The sequence below is a fragment of the Coregonus lavaretus genome, assembly GCF_964263955.1.
Source record: "Coregonus lavaretus genome assembly, chromosome: 5".
NCBI classification, from domain to species: domain Eukaryota; kingdom Metazoa; phylum Chordata; class Actinopteri; order Salmoniformes; family Salmonidae; genus Coregonus; species Coregonus lavaretus.
The window spans coordinates 67,150,000-67,162,322 of NC_139992.1; the positions used below are offsets into that span (position 1 = coordinate 67,150,000).

The window sequence follows — 12,323 nt, forward strand, 5'->3', positions numbered from 1 at the left end:
CACCCCAGGCTTGGTGCGTGGAGCAGGAACGGGCCGGACCGGGCTGACGATGCGCACCCCAGGCTTGGTGCGTGGAGCAGGAACGGGCCGGACCGGGCTGACGATGCGCACCCCTGGCTTGGTGCGTGGAGCAGGAACGGGCCGGACCGGGCTGACGATGAGCACCCCTGGCTTGGTGCGTGGAGCAGGAACGGGCCGGACCGGGCTGACGACTCGCACCCCTGGCTTGGTGCGTGGAGCAGGAACGGGCCGGACCGGGCTGACGATGCGCACCCCTGGCTTGGTGCGTGGAGCAGGAACGGGCCGGACCGGGCTGACGACTCGCACCCCTGGCTTGGTGCGTGGAGCAGGAACGGGCCGGACCGGGCTGACGACTCGCACCCCTGGCTTGGTGCGTGGAGCAGGAACGGGCCGGACCGGGCTGACGACTCGCACCCCTGGCTTGGTGCGTGGAGCAGGAACGGGCCGGACCGGGCTGACGATGCGCACCCCTGGCTTGGTGCGAGGAGCAGGAACAGGCCGGACCGGGCTGGCGACGCACACCGTAGGCTTGGTGCGAGTGGCAGGAACAGGCCGGGCCGGGCTGGCGACGCGCACCGTAGGCTTGGTGCTTGGAGCAGGAACATGCCGGGCCGGGCTGGCGACGCGCACCGTAGGCTTGGTGCGAGTGGCAGGAACAGGCCGGGCCGGGCTGGCGACGCACACCGTAGGCTTGGTGCGAGGAGCAGGAACAGGCCGGGCCGGGCTGGCGACGCGCACCGTAGGCTTGGTGCGAGTGGCAGGAACAGGCCGGGCCGGGCTGGCGATGCGCACCGTAGGCTTGGTGCGGGGAGCAGGAACAGGCCGGGCCGGGCTGGCGACGCGCACCGTAGGCTTGGTGCGTGGAGCAGGAACAGGCCGGGCCGGGCTGGCGACGCGCACCGTAGGCTTGGTGCGAGTGTCAGGAACAGGCCGGGCCGGGCTGGCGACGCGCACCGTAGGCTTGGTGCGAAGGACAGGAACAGGCCGGGCCGGGCTGGCGACGCGAACCGTAGGCTTGGTGCGAGGAACAGGAACAGGCCGGACCGTACTGGGAACACACACCACTGGCCTTAAACGGGGATCAGGAACGGGCCGGACCGGACTGGCAATACACCTCAGTACCTCTCGCCGTGCCTCTACAACTTCCTTCCCTCCTCTCACCAATGGCTCCCGTAACCCGGTGGCCTTCTCTCCTCGTCTCCCATTTCGCCCTGTGGCAGCCTCCTGCTGCCCAGTCGCCCATGCCGTGTGCCCCCCCCCTAAAAAATTTCTGGGGTTGCCTCTCGTCCGTCCGACGACGACACTGTTGACGCCGTTGCTGCTCTCTCGCCAGGGCCTTAATCTTAGCCCATGGCCCTTTGCCCCCGAGCATGTCCTCCCAGGACCACGATTTGCCCACCTGGGCCATCGCCAACCTCTCCAGCTCCTTTCCCGGCGCTTCCTCCCATGTCCAGGCTGCCTGCTCCTGGACACGCTGCTTGGTCCTGGTATGGTGGGATCTTCTGTCACGATCGTCAGAGTGAGTGGACCAAGGCGCAGCGTGATGAACGAACATACTTTATTTAAAGAGAGTAAACACTCGAACAAAACAATAAACGATACCGTGACGTCCAAAGGTTAAACACAACAACACGGAATAACCCAAAAGGAACAAACCAACTGGAACAAGATCCCACAACTATTGTGGGAAAACAGCCTGTATAAATATGGCTCCCAATCAGAGACAACCAGCAACAGCTGACACTCGTTGCCTCTGATTGGGAACCACTCTGGCCAACACAGAAATACAAAACTAGAATCCCGACATAGAAACACAACACATAGAATATACACACCCTGGCTCAACATATAGAGTCCCAGAGCCAGGGTGTGACAAGCTTTTGTACTTTCTACATGGAATTGGTTCTTTTACAGTTTGAAACCAGTTGAAACCAGTTTTTGACGGACTTGCTTTAATATAATAAAATATATTTTTCATTGTGTGATAAAGCTGTTGATTCCCGTGCCTATGGTAGAATACTGCACTACTGTGCCGCACACCAACGACTGTAAGGGAGCACACCACAATCTCACCATCTTCCACTTATGCCTTAGCTATATGTCATGAGGCTCACAGACAGATTTTATCCAGGTGGTATCTGAGATCCAGGTGGTACTGGTACTCCCTGTATACAGCTCCATTCTCGTGTATTTTATTTTATTCCTCATGTTGCTATTTTAAATCTGCATTGTTGGGAAGGGCTTGTGAGAAAGCATTTCACGGTAAAGTCTACACCAGTTCAATTCGGCGCATGTGACAAATACGTTTTGATTTGATTTGAGACTTTAATTTAGTCAGGTCAATGTGTTTGACTGATGGCTGGACTTTGTCTCTGTTTATAGGTAGAGATATGTCAAGATGTTATCAGAATACAGGTTTTCACCCATCACACAGGCTTGGATTTGCCTGAATGAAACCAACCTGTGACCAACCTGGGGTTCTAAAGCATTGATTATGCCTTGATATGCTATCACCTATGATGCCCGGTGTGGGTTGGAAAGAATATCACAAATGTAAGAAAATCCCCTTATGCGCTATAGTACCAACCACCTGTTCTAATGCATAGATACAAAAGGACACCACAGTCTAGTACCGCCACACTGTCTAGACATCTCTGAATTGCCCCAAAATATGAGGGGGTTATACAATATATGGGTGTGAGATTTCAGTAGGCTCAGTAATAGCACAATGATAGCAGTGTATTATTCTCCCCATAGATGATAACATTTCCACTCCAGGGGAAAAACGTATTACTGAGCGATGTTCCCCTTCACCAGCATATCTGTGTCATAGAGTGCAGTCAGACAGAGCACTGCCAAAACCAGAGCTGCTCTGGACCAGGGAGACAGAGAGCTCACACCATCAGTACCTCTATTATATCTGTCATATTATTTTCAACCTGTCTTATCTTTAAAGGGACATTTGTCCATGTAAGTTTAATGTGGAGGATTACTGTGGACACATGGTGGACTGAGATGAATCTGTTCTCAAACATTAAGTATTGACTTACACTGTAGTCATTTAATCAGTTTGATACCAAGGGGGCTTTTTAACCCCAGGTTTTGTTTCCATGGAGAATAACCGCAGATGCAAATTGCGAGGGGCTCATTCTGGAGCATTTGCTATCATAAATAGCATGCAGGGATGTGTCCTCAGCTCACTGCAGTGTCATAAAACAGGTGCTTGCCAAGGTCGCTTATCATATGCAGGAGCATAACAAAGTGCCTGTAATGTCTCTGTCTGAGGAAAAGATTTACAGCAAGAATTAAACAGACAAGCATTTTGAAGTAAACACCTTCCTTATACCGCCTCAGTCCAGCTCTGAAATAATAAACAGTTATGTCAGAAGATATTTGTTCTGGTTCTTTTTTTCCCTCCCTTTCTCTTTTTGATGGATAAAAAGTAGATCAGACAAATCGTTTAGAAGATATGCCTACTGGCTTGTAAAATGGTTTTTAGTGACAGATGGACAAAAAGATCAAATCAGATCAATGATGTTGATTCTGCTTTCTCTTTTGTTGCTTCCGTGTCCCCAGTATAGTACAGTACTCTAATAATGATATGGCTTTCATAAGACGTAAATCTGATAAGTCCTTTAATGTGCCACGTTCAATGTCACTATTTTAATATGCTTTTGTACTACAGATTTCATTTCAAAATGTGCATCTCAGTTATTGTTATAGCTACCATAGGCATAAGTATTCTATGTGGTCTTGTTTAATATATACAGTCCATTATGTTAATACGTTTGAAATTGGAAATGTGTGCAGTAGAGTCTTACCATTTACTACCTCTGGCCCGCCATTGCAGTGTTTTATAAAGCATAAGGGTGTGTCTAGCTATAAAGTGTGTAGCTCTATGCCAAGTATCCTGTGTGTAGCCAAAGCACTAACAACATGCACTTTGTTTTAGTCTGTAATAGACACTAATTGCCCAATTATGCCAACTCCAGAGATTTCTAAACTTACCACTACCACTAATTAATAAGAATATGATCTTTCTTACTTTACCAACAACATGTAGTGTCAGTTTTTTGTGTTTGGTGAAGGTTTTACAGGCTTGGTGTCAGAGTTATATTAATACGCTGAATGGGGATGCACTCTTTCTAGGACCGATAGGGGAAGATTGTGGCACTATTGGCAGTATTTAACCATTTCCTAAATGTGTAAGGCCTTGTGTGAGAGATACTGATTAAATCAGACTGCATTCCTGTACAATTTGAGTAGATTCTCTCACAGGACTTCGGATACAGAAATGTATAGACTTTTCAATTATCCAAAAGATCAAAATACTTTTTTAATGTCCCTGAGCTGGTTTTTGAGCAGCTGAGAACTCATACAATTCTGTGTTAGCATTTTATTTTATGGTGCACCCCACTGTGTGAAAGCTGAGCTTAGTCTAGAGGCAGTACAAATATATAACTCTTGTCAAAAGCTGTTGGTTATAACTGCTGAGTACTGATTTTAGAGAAACTCTAACACTACTTGATAAAACTTGTTATTATTTTATTTAGCAGACCGGTGTGCTTTCTGAACCAATCAAGACCTATCTGTTTGTTCTGGTGTTAACATATTATTTCTCTATTTTTCAGATGTAAATGGAGAAGCAGAAGTGTCAAGAAGAAAAACAGGACATCTGCACGGTTTCAAACGGGATTTGCATTAAAAGGCAAACAACGACATCCCATCACTTCTCTCTAAAGCAATCCATTACTGACAATTAATGTCAAGCAGCACATCAGTGCAGCGTTATGCTGCCTTGCTGGAAGAAACACTGCTAATGGAAACAAAGCCTTTTAAGATTCAATACATTAAATACATATAAATGCAGCAGAATGCCTTCAAAAGTCTCATGCTTGTACGTGTTCACAGTCGTTTGCTGGGCAAGTGCTCTTTGGTACTTGGGTATATCCCGCCCGACATCCTCCTATGTCAGTGGGCAGATGTCTTTGCCTATCCGGAAGACTGTGAAAACCCTTAAGAACACAACGTTCAGCAACATCCGGACGCGAACGCTGAACCCACACGCCTTCGACTTTGTCATCAACGAGCCTAAGAAATGTGAGACCAACACGCCCTTCCTGGTCATCCTTATCAGCACCACACACAAAGAGTTTGATGCCCGTCAGGCCATCCGGGAGACCTGGGGCGATGAGAGCACCTACAGCGACATCCGCATCATCACCCTCTTCCTGCTGGGCCGCAACACGGACGCCGTCCTCAACCAGATGGTGGAGCAGGAGAGCCAGATCTTCCACGACATTGTGGTGGAGGACTTCATAGACTCGTACCACAACCTCACCCTCAAGACCCTGATGGGCATGCGCTGGGTGGCCACCTTCTGCTCCCAGGCCCAGTACGTCATGAAGACAGACAGTGACATCTTCGTCAACATGGACAATCTGGTCTACAAGCTTCTGAAGCCCACCACCAAGCCCAAGAGGAGGTACTTCACGGGCTACGTCATCAATGGAGGTCCCATCAGAGACATGCGCAGTAAGTGGTACATGCCCAGAGACCTGTACCCCGAGGCTAAGTACCCGCCCTTCTGCTCGGGCACGGGGTACGTGTTCTCAGTGGACGTGGCTGAGCTGATCTATAAGACCTCGCTGCACACCAGACTGCTCCACCTGGAGGATGTGTATGTGGGACTGTGTCTGAGGAAGCTGGGCATCCATCCCTATCAGAACAGTGGCTTCAATCACTGGAAAATGGCCTACAGCCTGTGTAGGTACCGTCGTGTTATCACTGTCCACCAGATTTCACCGGAAGAAATGCACCGGATCTGGAACGACATGTCCAGCAAGAAACACCTCAGATGCTAGCATCTGTGGACAACTTGGACCCTTCTTCTGTTTTCTCTCAACCTGGTGTTCTAACAAAGTTGTTTTCATTTTCTGACAACATTAGTTCTCTATAGGCTACTAGTATACTTGTACTGAATCCACTGTAGCTGTTGGGTGCATGAGGCTTGTAAAGTGCATGTTCTCATTCAAACACACACTAGTCATTTTGTAATCTCTGGTTTAGAATTCCAACTATAGACTTCAACAACTCATTTTGATGAATATTTACTCTGTACATTTCCAAGTGAAACCAGAGAGGTATTATTGAAAGAGAAAACGATGTACAGTGGGGAGAACAAGTATTTGATACACTGCCGATTCTGCAGGTTTTCCTACTTACAAAGCATGTAGAGGTCTGTAATTTTTATCATAGGTACACTTCAACTGTGAGAGACGGAATCTAAAACAAAAATCCAGAAAATCACATTGTATGATTTTTAAGCAATTAATTTGCATTTTATTGCATGACATAAGTATTTGATACATCAGAAAAGCATAACTTAATATTTGGTACAGAAACCTTTGTTTGCAATTACAGAGATCATATGTTTCCTGTAGGTCTTGACCAGGTTTGCACACACTGCAGCAGGGATTTTGGCCCACTCCTCCATACAGACCTCCAGATCCTTCAGGTTTCGGGGCTGTCGCTGGGCAATACGGACTGTCAGCTCCCTCCAAAGATTTGCTATTGGGTTCAGGTCTGGAGACTGGCTAGGCCACTCCAGGACCTTGAGATGCTTCTTATGGAGCCACTCCTTAGTTGCCCTGGCTGTGTGTTTCAGGTCATTGTCATGCTGGAAGACCCAGCCACAACCCATCTTCAATGCTCTTACTGAGGGAAGGAGGTTGTTGGCCAAGATCTCGTGATACATGGCCCCATCCATCCTCCCCTCAATATGGTGCAGTCGTCCTGTCCCCTTTGCAGAAAAGCATCCCCAAAGAATGATGTTTCCACCTCCATGCTTCATGGTTGGGATGGTGTTCTTGGGGTTGTACTCATCCTTCTTCTTCCTCCAAACACGGCGAGTGGAGTTTAGACCAAAAAGCTCTATATTTGTCTCATCAGACCACATGACCTTCTCCCATTCCTCCTCTGGATCATCCAGATGGTCATTGGCAAACTTCAGACGGGCCTGGACATGCACTGGCTTGAGCAGGGGGACCTTGCGTGCGCTGCAGGATTTTAATCCATGACGGCGTAGTGTGTTACTAATGGTTTTCTTTGAGACTGTGGTCCCAGCTCTCTTCAGGTCATTGACCAGGTCCTGCCGTGTAGTTCTGGGCTGATCCCTCACCTTCCTCATGATCATTGATGCCCCACGAGGTGAGATATTGCATGGAGCCCCAGACCGAGGGTGATTGACCGTCATCTTGAACTTCTTCCATTTTCTAATAATTGCGCCAACAGTTGTTGCCTTCTCACCAAGCTGCTTGCCTCTTGTCCTGTAGCTCATCCCAGCCTTTTGCAGGTCTACAATTTTATCCCTGATGTCCTTACACAGCTCTCTGGTCTTGGCCATTGTGAAGAGGTTGGAGTCTGTTTGATTGAGTGTGTGGACAGGTGTCTTTTATACAGGTAACGAGTTCAAACAGGTGCAGTTAATACAGGTAATGAGTGGAGAACAGGAGGGCTTCTTAAAGAAAAACTAACAGGTCTGTGAGAGCCGGAATTCTTACTGGTTGGTAGGTGATCAAATACTTATGTCATGCAATAAAATGCAAATTAATTACTTAAAAATCATACAATGTGATTTTCTGGATTTTTGTTTTAGATTCCGTCTCTCACAGTTGAAGTGTACCTATGATAAAAATTACAGACCTCTACATGCTTTGTAAGTAGGAAAACCTGCAAAATCGGCAGTATATCAAATACTTGTTCTCCCCACTGTATATGTCAGTGTAAATCTCTATCTACTTTATGCCAAGTTCTCATGCTGTTTTGGGGGATGGTACTTCCTTACAGCGGGACAAAGCCTCACCCACATCATGTTTCATCCCTCCTACCAGGCTTATGGATGGTCAACAGTTGTAGGCTACACTACAGTACATACAATTTTAAATAGCAAATAATGCTGCAACAATGACAACAACAATATCTTTATTCTGCAAACGTAGACCATGTGCGAATGTCATTGGTTATTTTCTATTGTTGCCATTTAATAAGAAATGAATACATCTCTGCTGGATGTACTTTAACGCTAGTGGTAGTGATGGTCATTATTACCCAGTGTTCAAAGCTACATGTGGGTCAAAGAGATGCTATAAATGTGATTTTGCCTGGATATCTTTGTTTACATATTGGTGTAAATGTAACTGCCTCTTTTTCTGGAAAGAGCTTTTTACATTTAGATGTAATTTATCATTTTTACTCTCAAAATTATTTTCTTACAGTGTACTTTAAGAATTTAATGGTGTCATGCTACATGCTTCTGATCAAACAGGCTACTATTACTGTACTGTACGTAGAGAGCGGATTCATTAACACGACCAAGTATCAACAGACATTACATTTCATCTTGTGCAAGTGACAATTTACATAGTAACTATTATCTAAATTCCTACGTGAATGTATTATCATGTGTATTTGGCATATCTTTACTGAAGCACTGCTAAAGAAGTAATGGGAAATTATTATATTTTATAGAACTTGGTTGGCTGTTATGGCCCAAATGTCATTTTCAAGTGTTCTTTTTATTTTTTTTAGTATTTAGTATTATAAGCTATTGTGACATTTGACTGTGAAAGCATAAAGTTCTATCCTGAAGGAGGTTGTTGTGATATACAGTATGTTTTTTACATAAAAAAAATATTCATACTTGAAAAGTAATGAAAACTATTCAATGCCTTGTATACTTGTTGATCCTTAAGTGAAAGGGGATACCTACTCAATTGCACAACTGAATGCATTCAACCGAAATGTGTCTTCCGCATTTTTTATTTTTTTTTATTTCACCTTTATTTAACCAGGTAAGCCAGTTGAGAACAAGTTCTCATTTACAACTGCGACCTGGCCAAGATAAAGCATAGCAGTGCGATAAAAACAACAACACAGAGTTACATATGGGGTAAAAAAAACATAAAGTCAAAAAATACAACAGAAAATATATATACAGTGTGTGCAAATGTAGCAAGTTATGGAGGTAAGGCATTTAACCCTACCACTCTGAATCAGAGAGGTGCAAGGGGCTGCCTTAATTTACGTCCGGGGAGCAGTTGTTGGGGGTTAACTGCCTTGCTCAAGGGCAGAAGAGCAGATTTTTCCCACCTTGCCAGCTCAAACCAGCAACCTTTTGGTTACTGGCCAAATGCTCTTAACCGCTAGGCTATCTGCCACATTCATGTTGATTACATTTGTTTGGGGATTAGATTTGTTGAATTTCTGCTACTTGTATGGATTTTCATGTTCATCAAATGTTATATTCATCAACAAACTCGAGTATCATCCATAAAATTACATCCAGCAGAAAATATTTTCATAGTTCCATGTAAAAGTGTGCATTTGTAACATTTGGGATTTTCAGTGGATCAAGCCAGTTCAACTCACTTTAGGTACAGTTGAAGTCGGAAGTTTACATACACCTTAGCCAAATACATATAAACTCAGTTTTTATTTTTATTTTTATATATATATATATTTTATATATATTTTGTAGGGGGGGGTAGAAGGATTACTTTTATACTATCCCAGGTATTCCTTAAAGAGGTAGGGTTTCAAGTGTCTCCGTAAGGTGGTCAATGACTCCGCTGTCCTGGTGTCGTGAGGGAGCTTGTTCCACCATTGGGGTGCCAGAGCAGCGAACAGTTTTGACTGGGGGTGACGTGAGAGAACTTGGGAAGGTTGAACACCAGACGGGCTGCAGCGTTCTGGATGAGTTGTAGGGGTTTAATGGCACAGGCAGGGAGCCCAGCCAACAGCGAGTTGCAGTAATCCAGACGGGAGATGACAAGTGCATGGATTAGGACCTGTGCCGCTTCCTGTGTAAAGTAGGGTCATACTCTGCGAATGTTGTAGAGCATGAACCTACAGGATCGGGTCACCGCTTTGATGTTAGCAGAGAACGACAGGGTGTTGTCCAGGGTCACGCCAACGTTCTCTACACTCTGGGAGGAGGACACAATGGAGTTGTCAACCGTGATGGCGAGATCATGGAGCGGGCAGTCCTTCCCCGGGAAGAAGAGCAGCTCCGTCTTGCCGAGGTTCAGCTTGAGGTGGTGATCTGTCATCCACACTGATATGTCTGCCAGACATGCAGAGATGCGATTCGCCACCTGGTTATCAGAAGGGGGAAAGGAGAAGATGAATTGTGTGTCGTCTGCGTAGCAATGATAGGAGAGACCATGTGAGGATATGACAGAGCCAAGTGACTTGGTGTATTGAGAGAATAGGAGAGGGCCTAGAACTGAGCCTGGGGGACACCAGTGGTGAGAGAACGTGGTGCTGAGACAGATTCTCGCCACGCCACCTGGTAGGAGCGACCTGTCAGGTAGGACGCAATCCAAGAGTGAGCCGCGCCGGAGATGCCCAACTCGGAGAGTGTGGAGAGGAGGATCTGATGGTTCACAGTATCAAAGGCAGCAGATAGGTCTAGTAGGATGAGAGCAGAGGAGAGAGAGTTAGCTTTAGCAGTGCGGAGAGCCTCCGTGACACAGAGAAGAGCAGTCTCAGTTGAATGACCAGTCTTGAAACCTGACTGGTTTGGATCAAGAAGGTCATTCTGTGAGAGATAGCAGGAGAGTTGGCTATAGACGGCACGCTCAAGAGTTTTGGAGAGAAAAGAAAGAAGGGATACTGGTCTGTAGTTGTTGACATCGGAGGGATGGAGTGTAGGTTATTTGAGGAGGGGTGCAACTCTCGCTTTCTTGAAGATGGAAGGGACATAGCCAGCGGACAAGGATGAGTTGATGAGCGAGGTGAGGTAAGGGAGAAGGTCTCCGGAAATGGTCTGGAGAAGAGAGGAGGGGATAGGGTCAAGCGGGCAGGTAGTTGGGCGGCCGGCCGTCACAAGTCGCAAGATTTCATCTGGAGAGAGAGGGGAGAAAGAAGTCAAAGCATAGGGTAGGGCAGTGTGAGCAGGACCAGCGGTGTCATTTGACTTAATAAATGAGGATCGGATGTTGTCAACCTTCTTTTCAAAATGGTTGACGAAGTCATCCACAGAGAGGGAGGAGGGAGGGGGAGGAGGATTCAGCAGGGAAGAGATTTCTTTCAGCTTTTATTTCTTTCATCACATTCCCAGTGGGTCAGAAGTTTACATACACTCAATTAGTATTTGGTAGCATTGCCTTTAAATTGTTTAACTTGAGTCAAACGTTTCAGGTAGCCATCCACAAGCTTCCCACAATAAGTTGGGTGAATTTTGGCCCATTCCTCCTGACAGAGCTGGTGTAACTGAGTCAGGTTTGTAGGCCTCACTCGCACACGCTTTTTCAGTTCTGCCCACACATTTTCTATAGGATTGAGGTCAGGGCTTTGTGATGACCACTCCAATACCTTGACTTTGTTGTCCTTAAGCCATTTTGCCACAACTTTGGAAGTATGCTTGGGGTCATTGTCCATTTGGAAGACCCATTTGCGACCAAGCTTTAACTTCCTGACTGATGTCTTGAGATGTTACTTCAATATATCCACATCATTTTCCTTCCTCATGATGCCATCTATTTTGTGAAGTGCACCAGTCCCTCCTGCAGCAAAGCACCCCCACAGCATGATGCTGCCACCCCCGTGCTTCACGGTTGGGATGGTGTTCTTCAGCTTGCAAGCGACCCCCTTTTTCCTCCAAACATAATGGCCAAACAGTTCTATTTTTGTTTCATCAGACCAGAGGACATTTCTCCAAAAAGTACGATCTTTGTCCCCATGTGCAGTTGCAAACCGTAGTCTGGCTTTTTTATGGCGGTTTTGGAGCAGTGGCTTCTTCCTTGCTGAGCGGCCTTTCAGGTTATGTCGATATAGGACTCGTTTTACTGTGGATATAGATACTTTTGTACCTGTTTCCTCCAGCATCTTCACAAGGTCCTTTGCTGTTGTTCTGGGATTGATTTGCACTTTTTGCACCAAAGTACGTATGACGGCTGCGTGGCCCCATTTTCGCACCAAAGTACGTTCATCTCTAGGAGACAGAACGCATCTCCTTCCTGAGCGGTATGACAGCTGCGTGGTCCCATGGTGTTTATACTTGCGTACTATTGTTTGTACAGATGAACGTAGTACCTTCAGGCATTTGGAAATTGCTCCCAAGGATGAACCTGACTTGTGGAGGTCTACACATTTTTTTCTGAGGTCTTGGCTGATTTCTTTTGATTTTCCCATGATGTCAAGCAAAGAGGCACTGAGTTTGAAGGTAGGCCTTGAAATACAGCCACAGGTACACCTCCAATTGACTCAAATTTTGTCAATTAGCCTATCAGAAGCTTCTA

At 46.2% G+C, this 12,323-nt stretch overlaps 1 protein-coding gene across 1 annotated transcript; it reads left to right on the plus strand.

Moving 5' to 3' along the window:
- Positions 1-4,892: 4,892 nt before the first annotated feature.
- b3galt1b (UDP-Gal:betaGlcNAc beta 1,3-galactosyltransferase, polypeptide 1b) lies at positions 4,893-5,885 on the plus strand (the record flags this gene model as incomplete). The annotated part of the gene is made up of 1 exon (XM_084161687.1): positions 4,893-5,885. The coding sequence occupies exon 1, from the start codon at positions 4,896-4,898 to the stop codon at positions 5,883-5,885; it is 990 nt and encodes a 329-aa protein (XP_084017813.1). The 5' UTR covers positions 4,893-4,895.
- Positions 5,886-12,323: the final 6,438 nt, after the last annotated feature.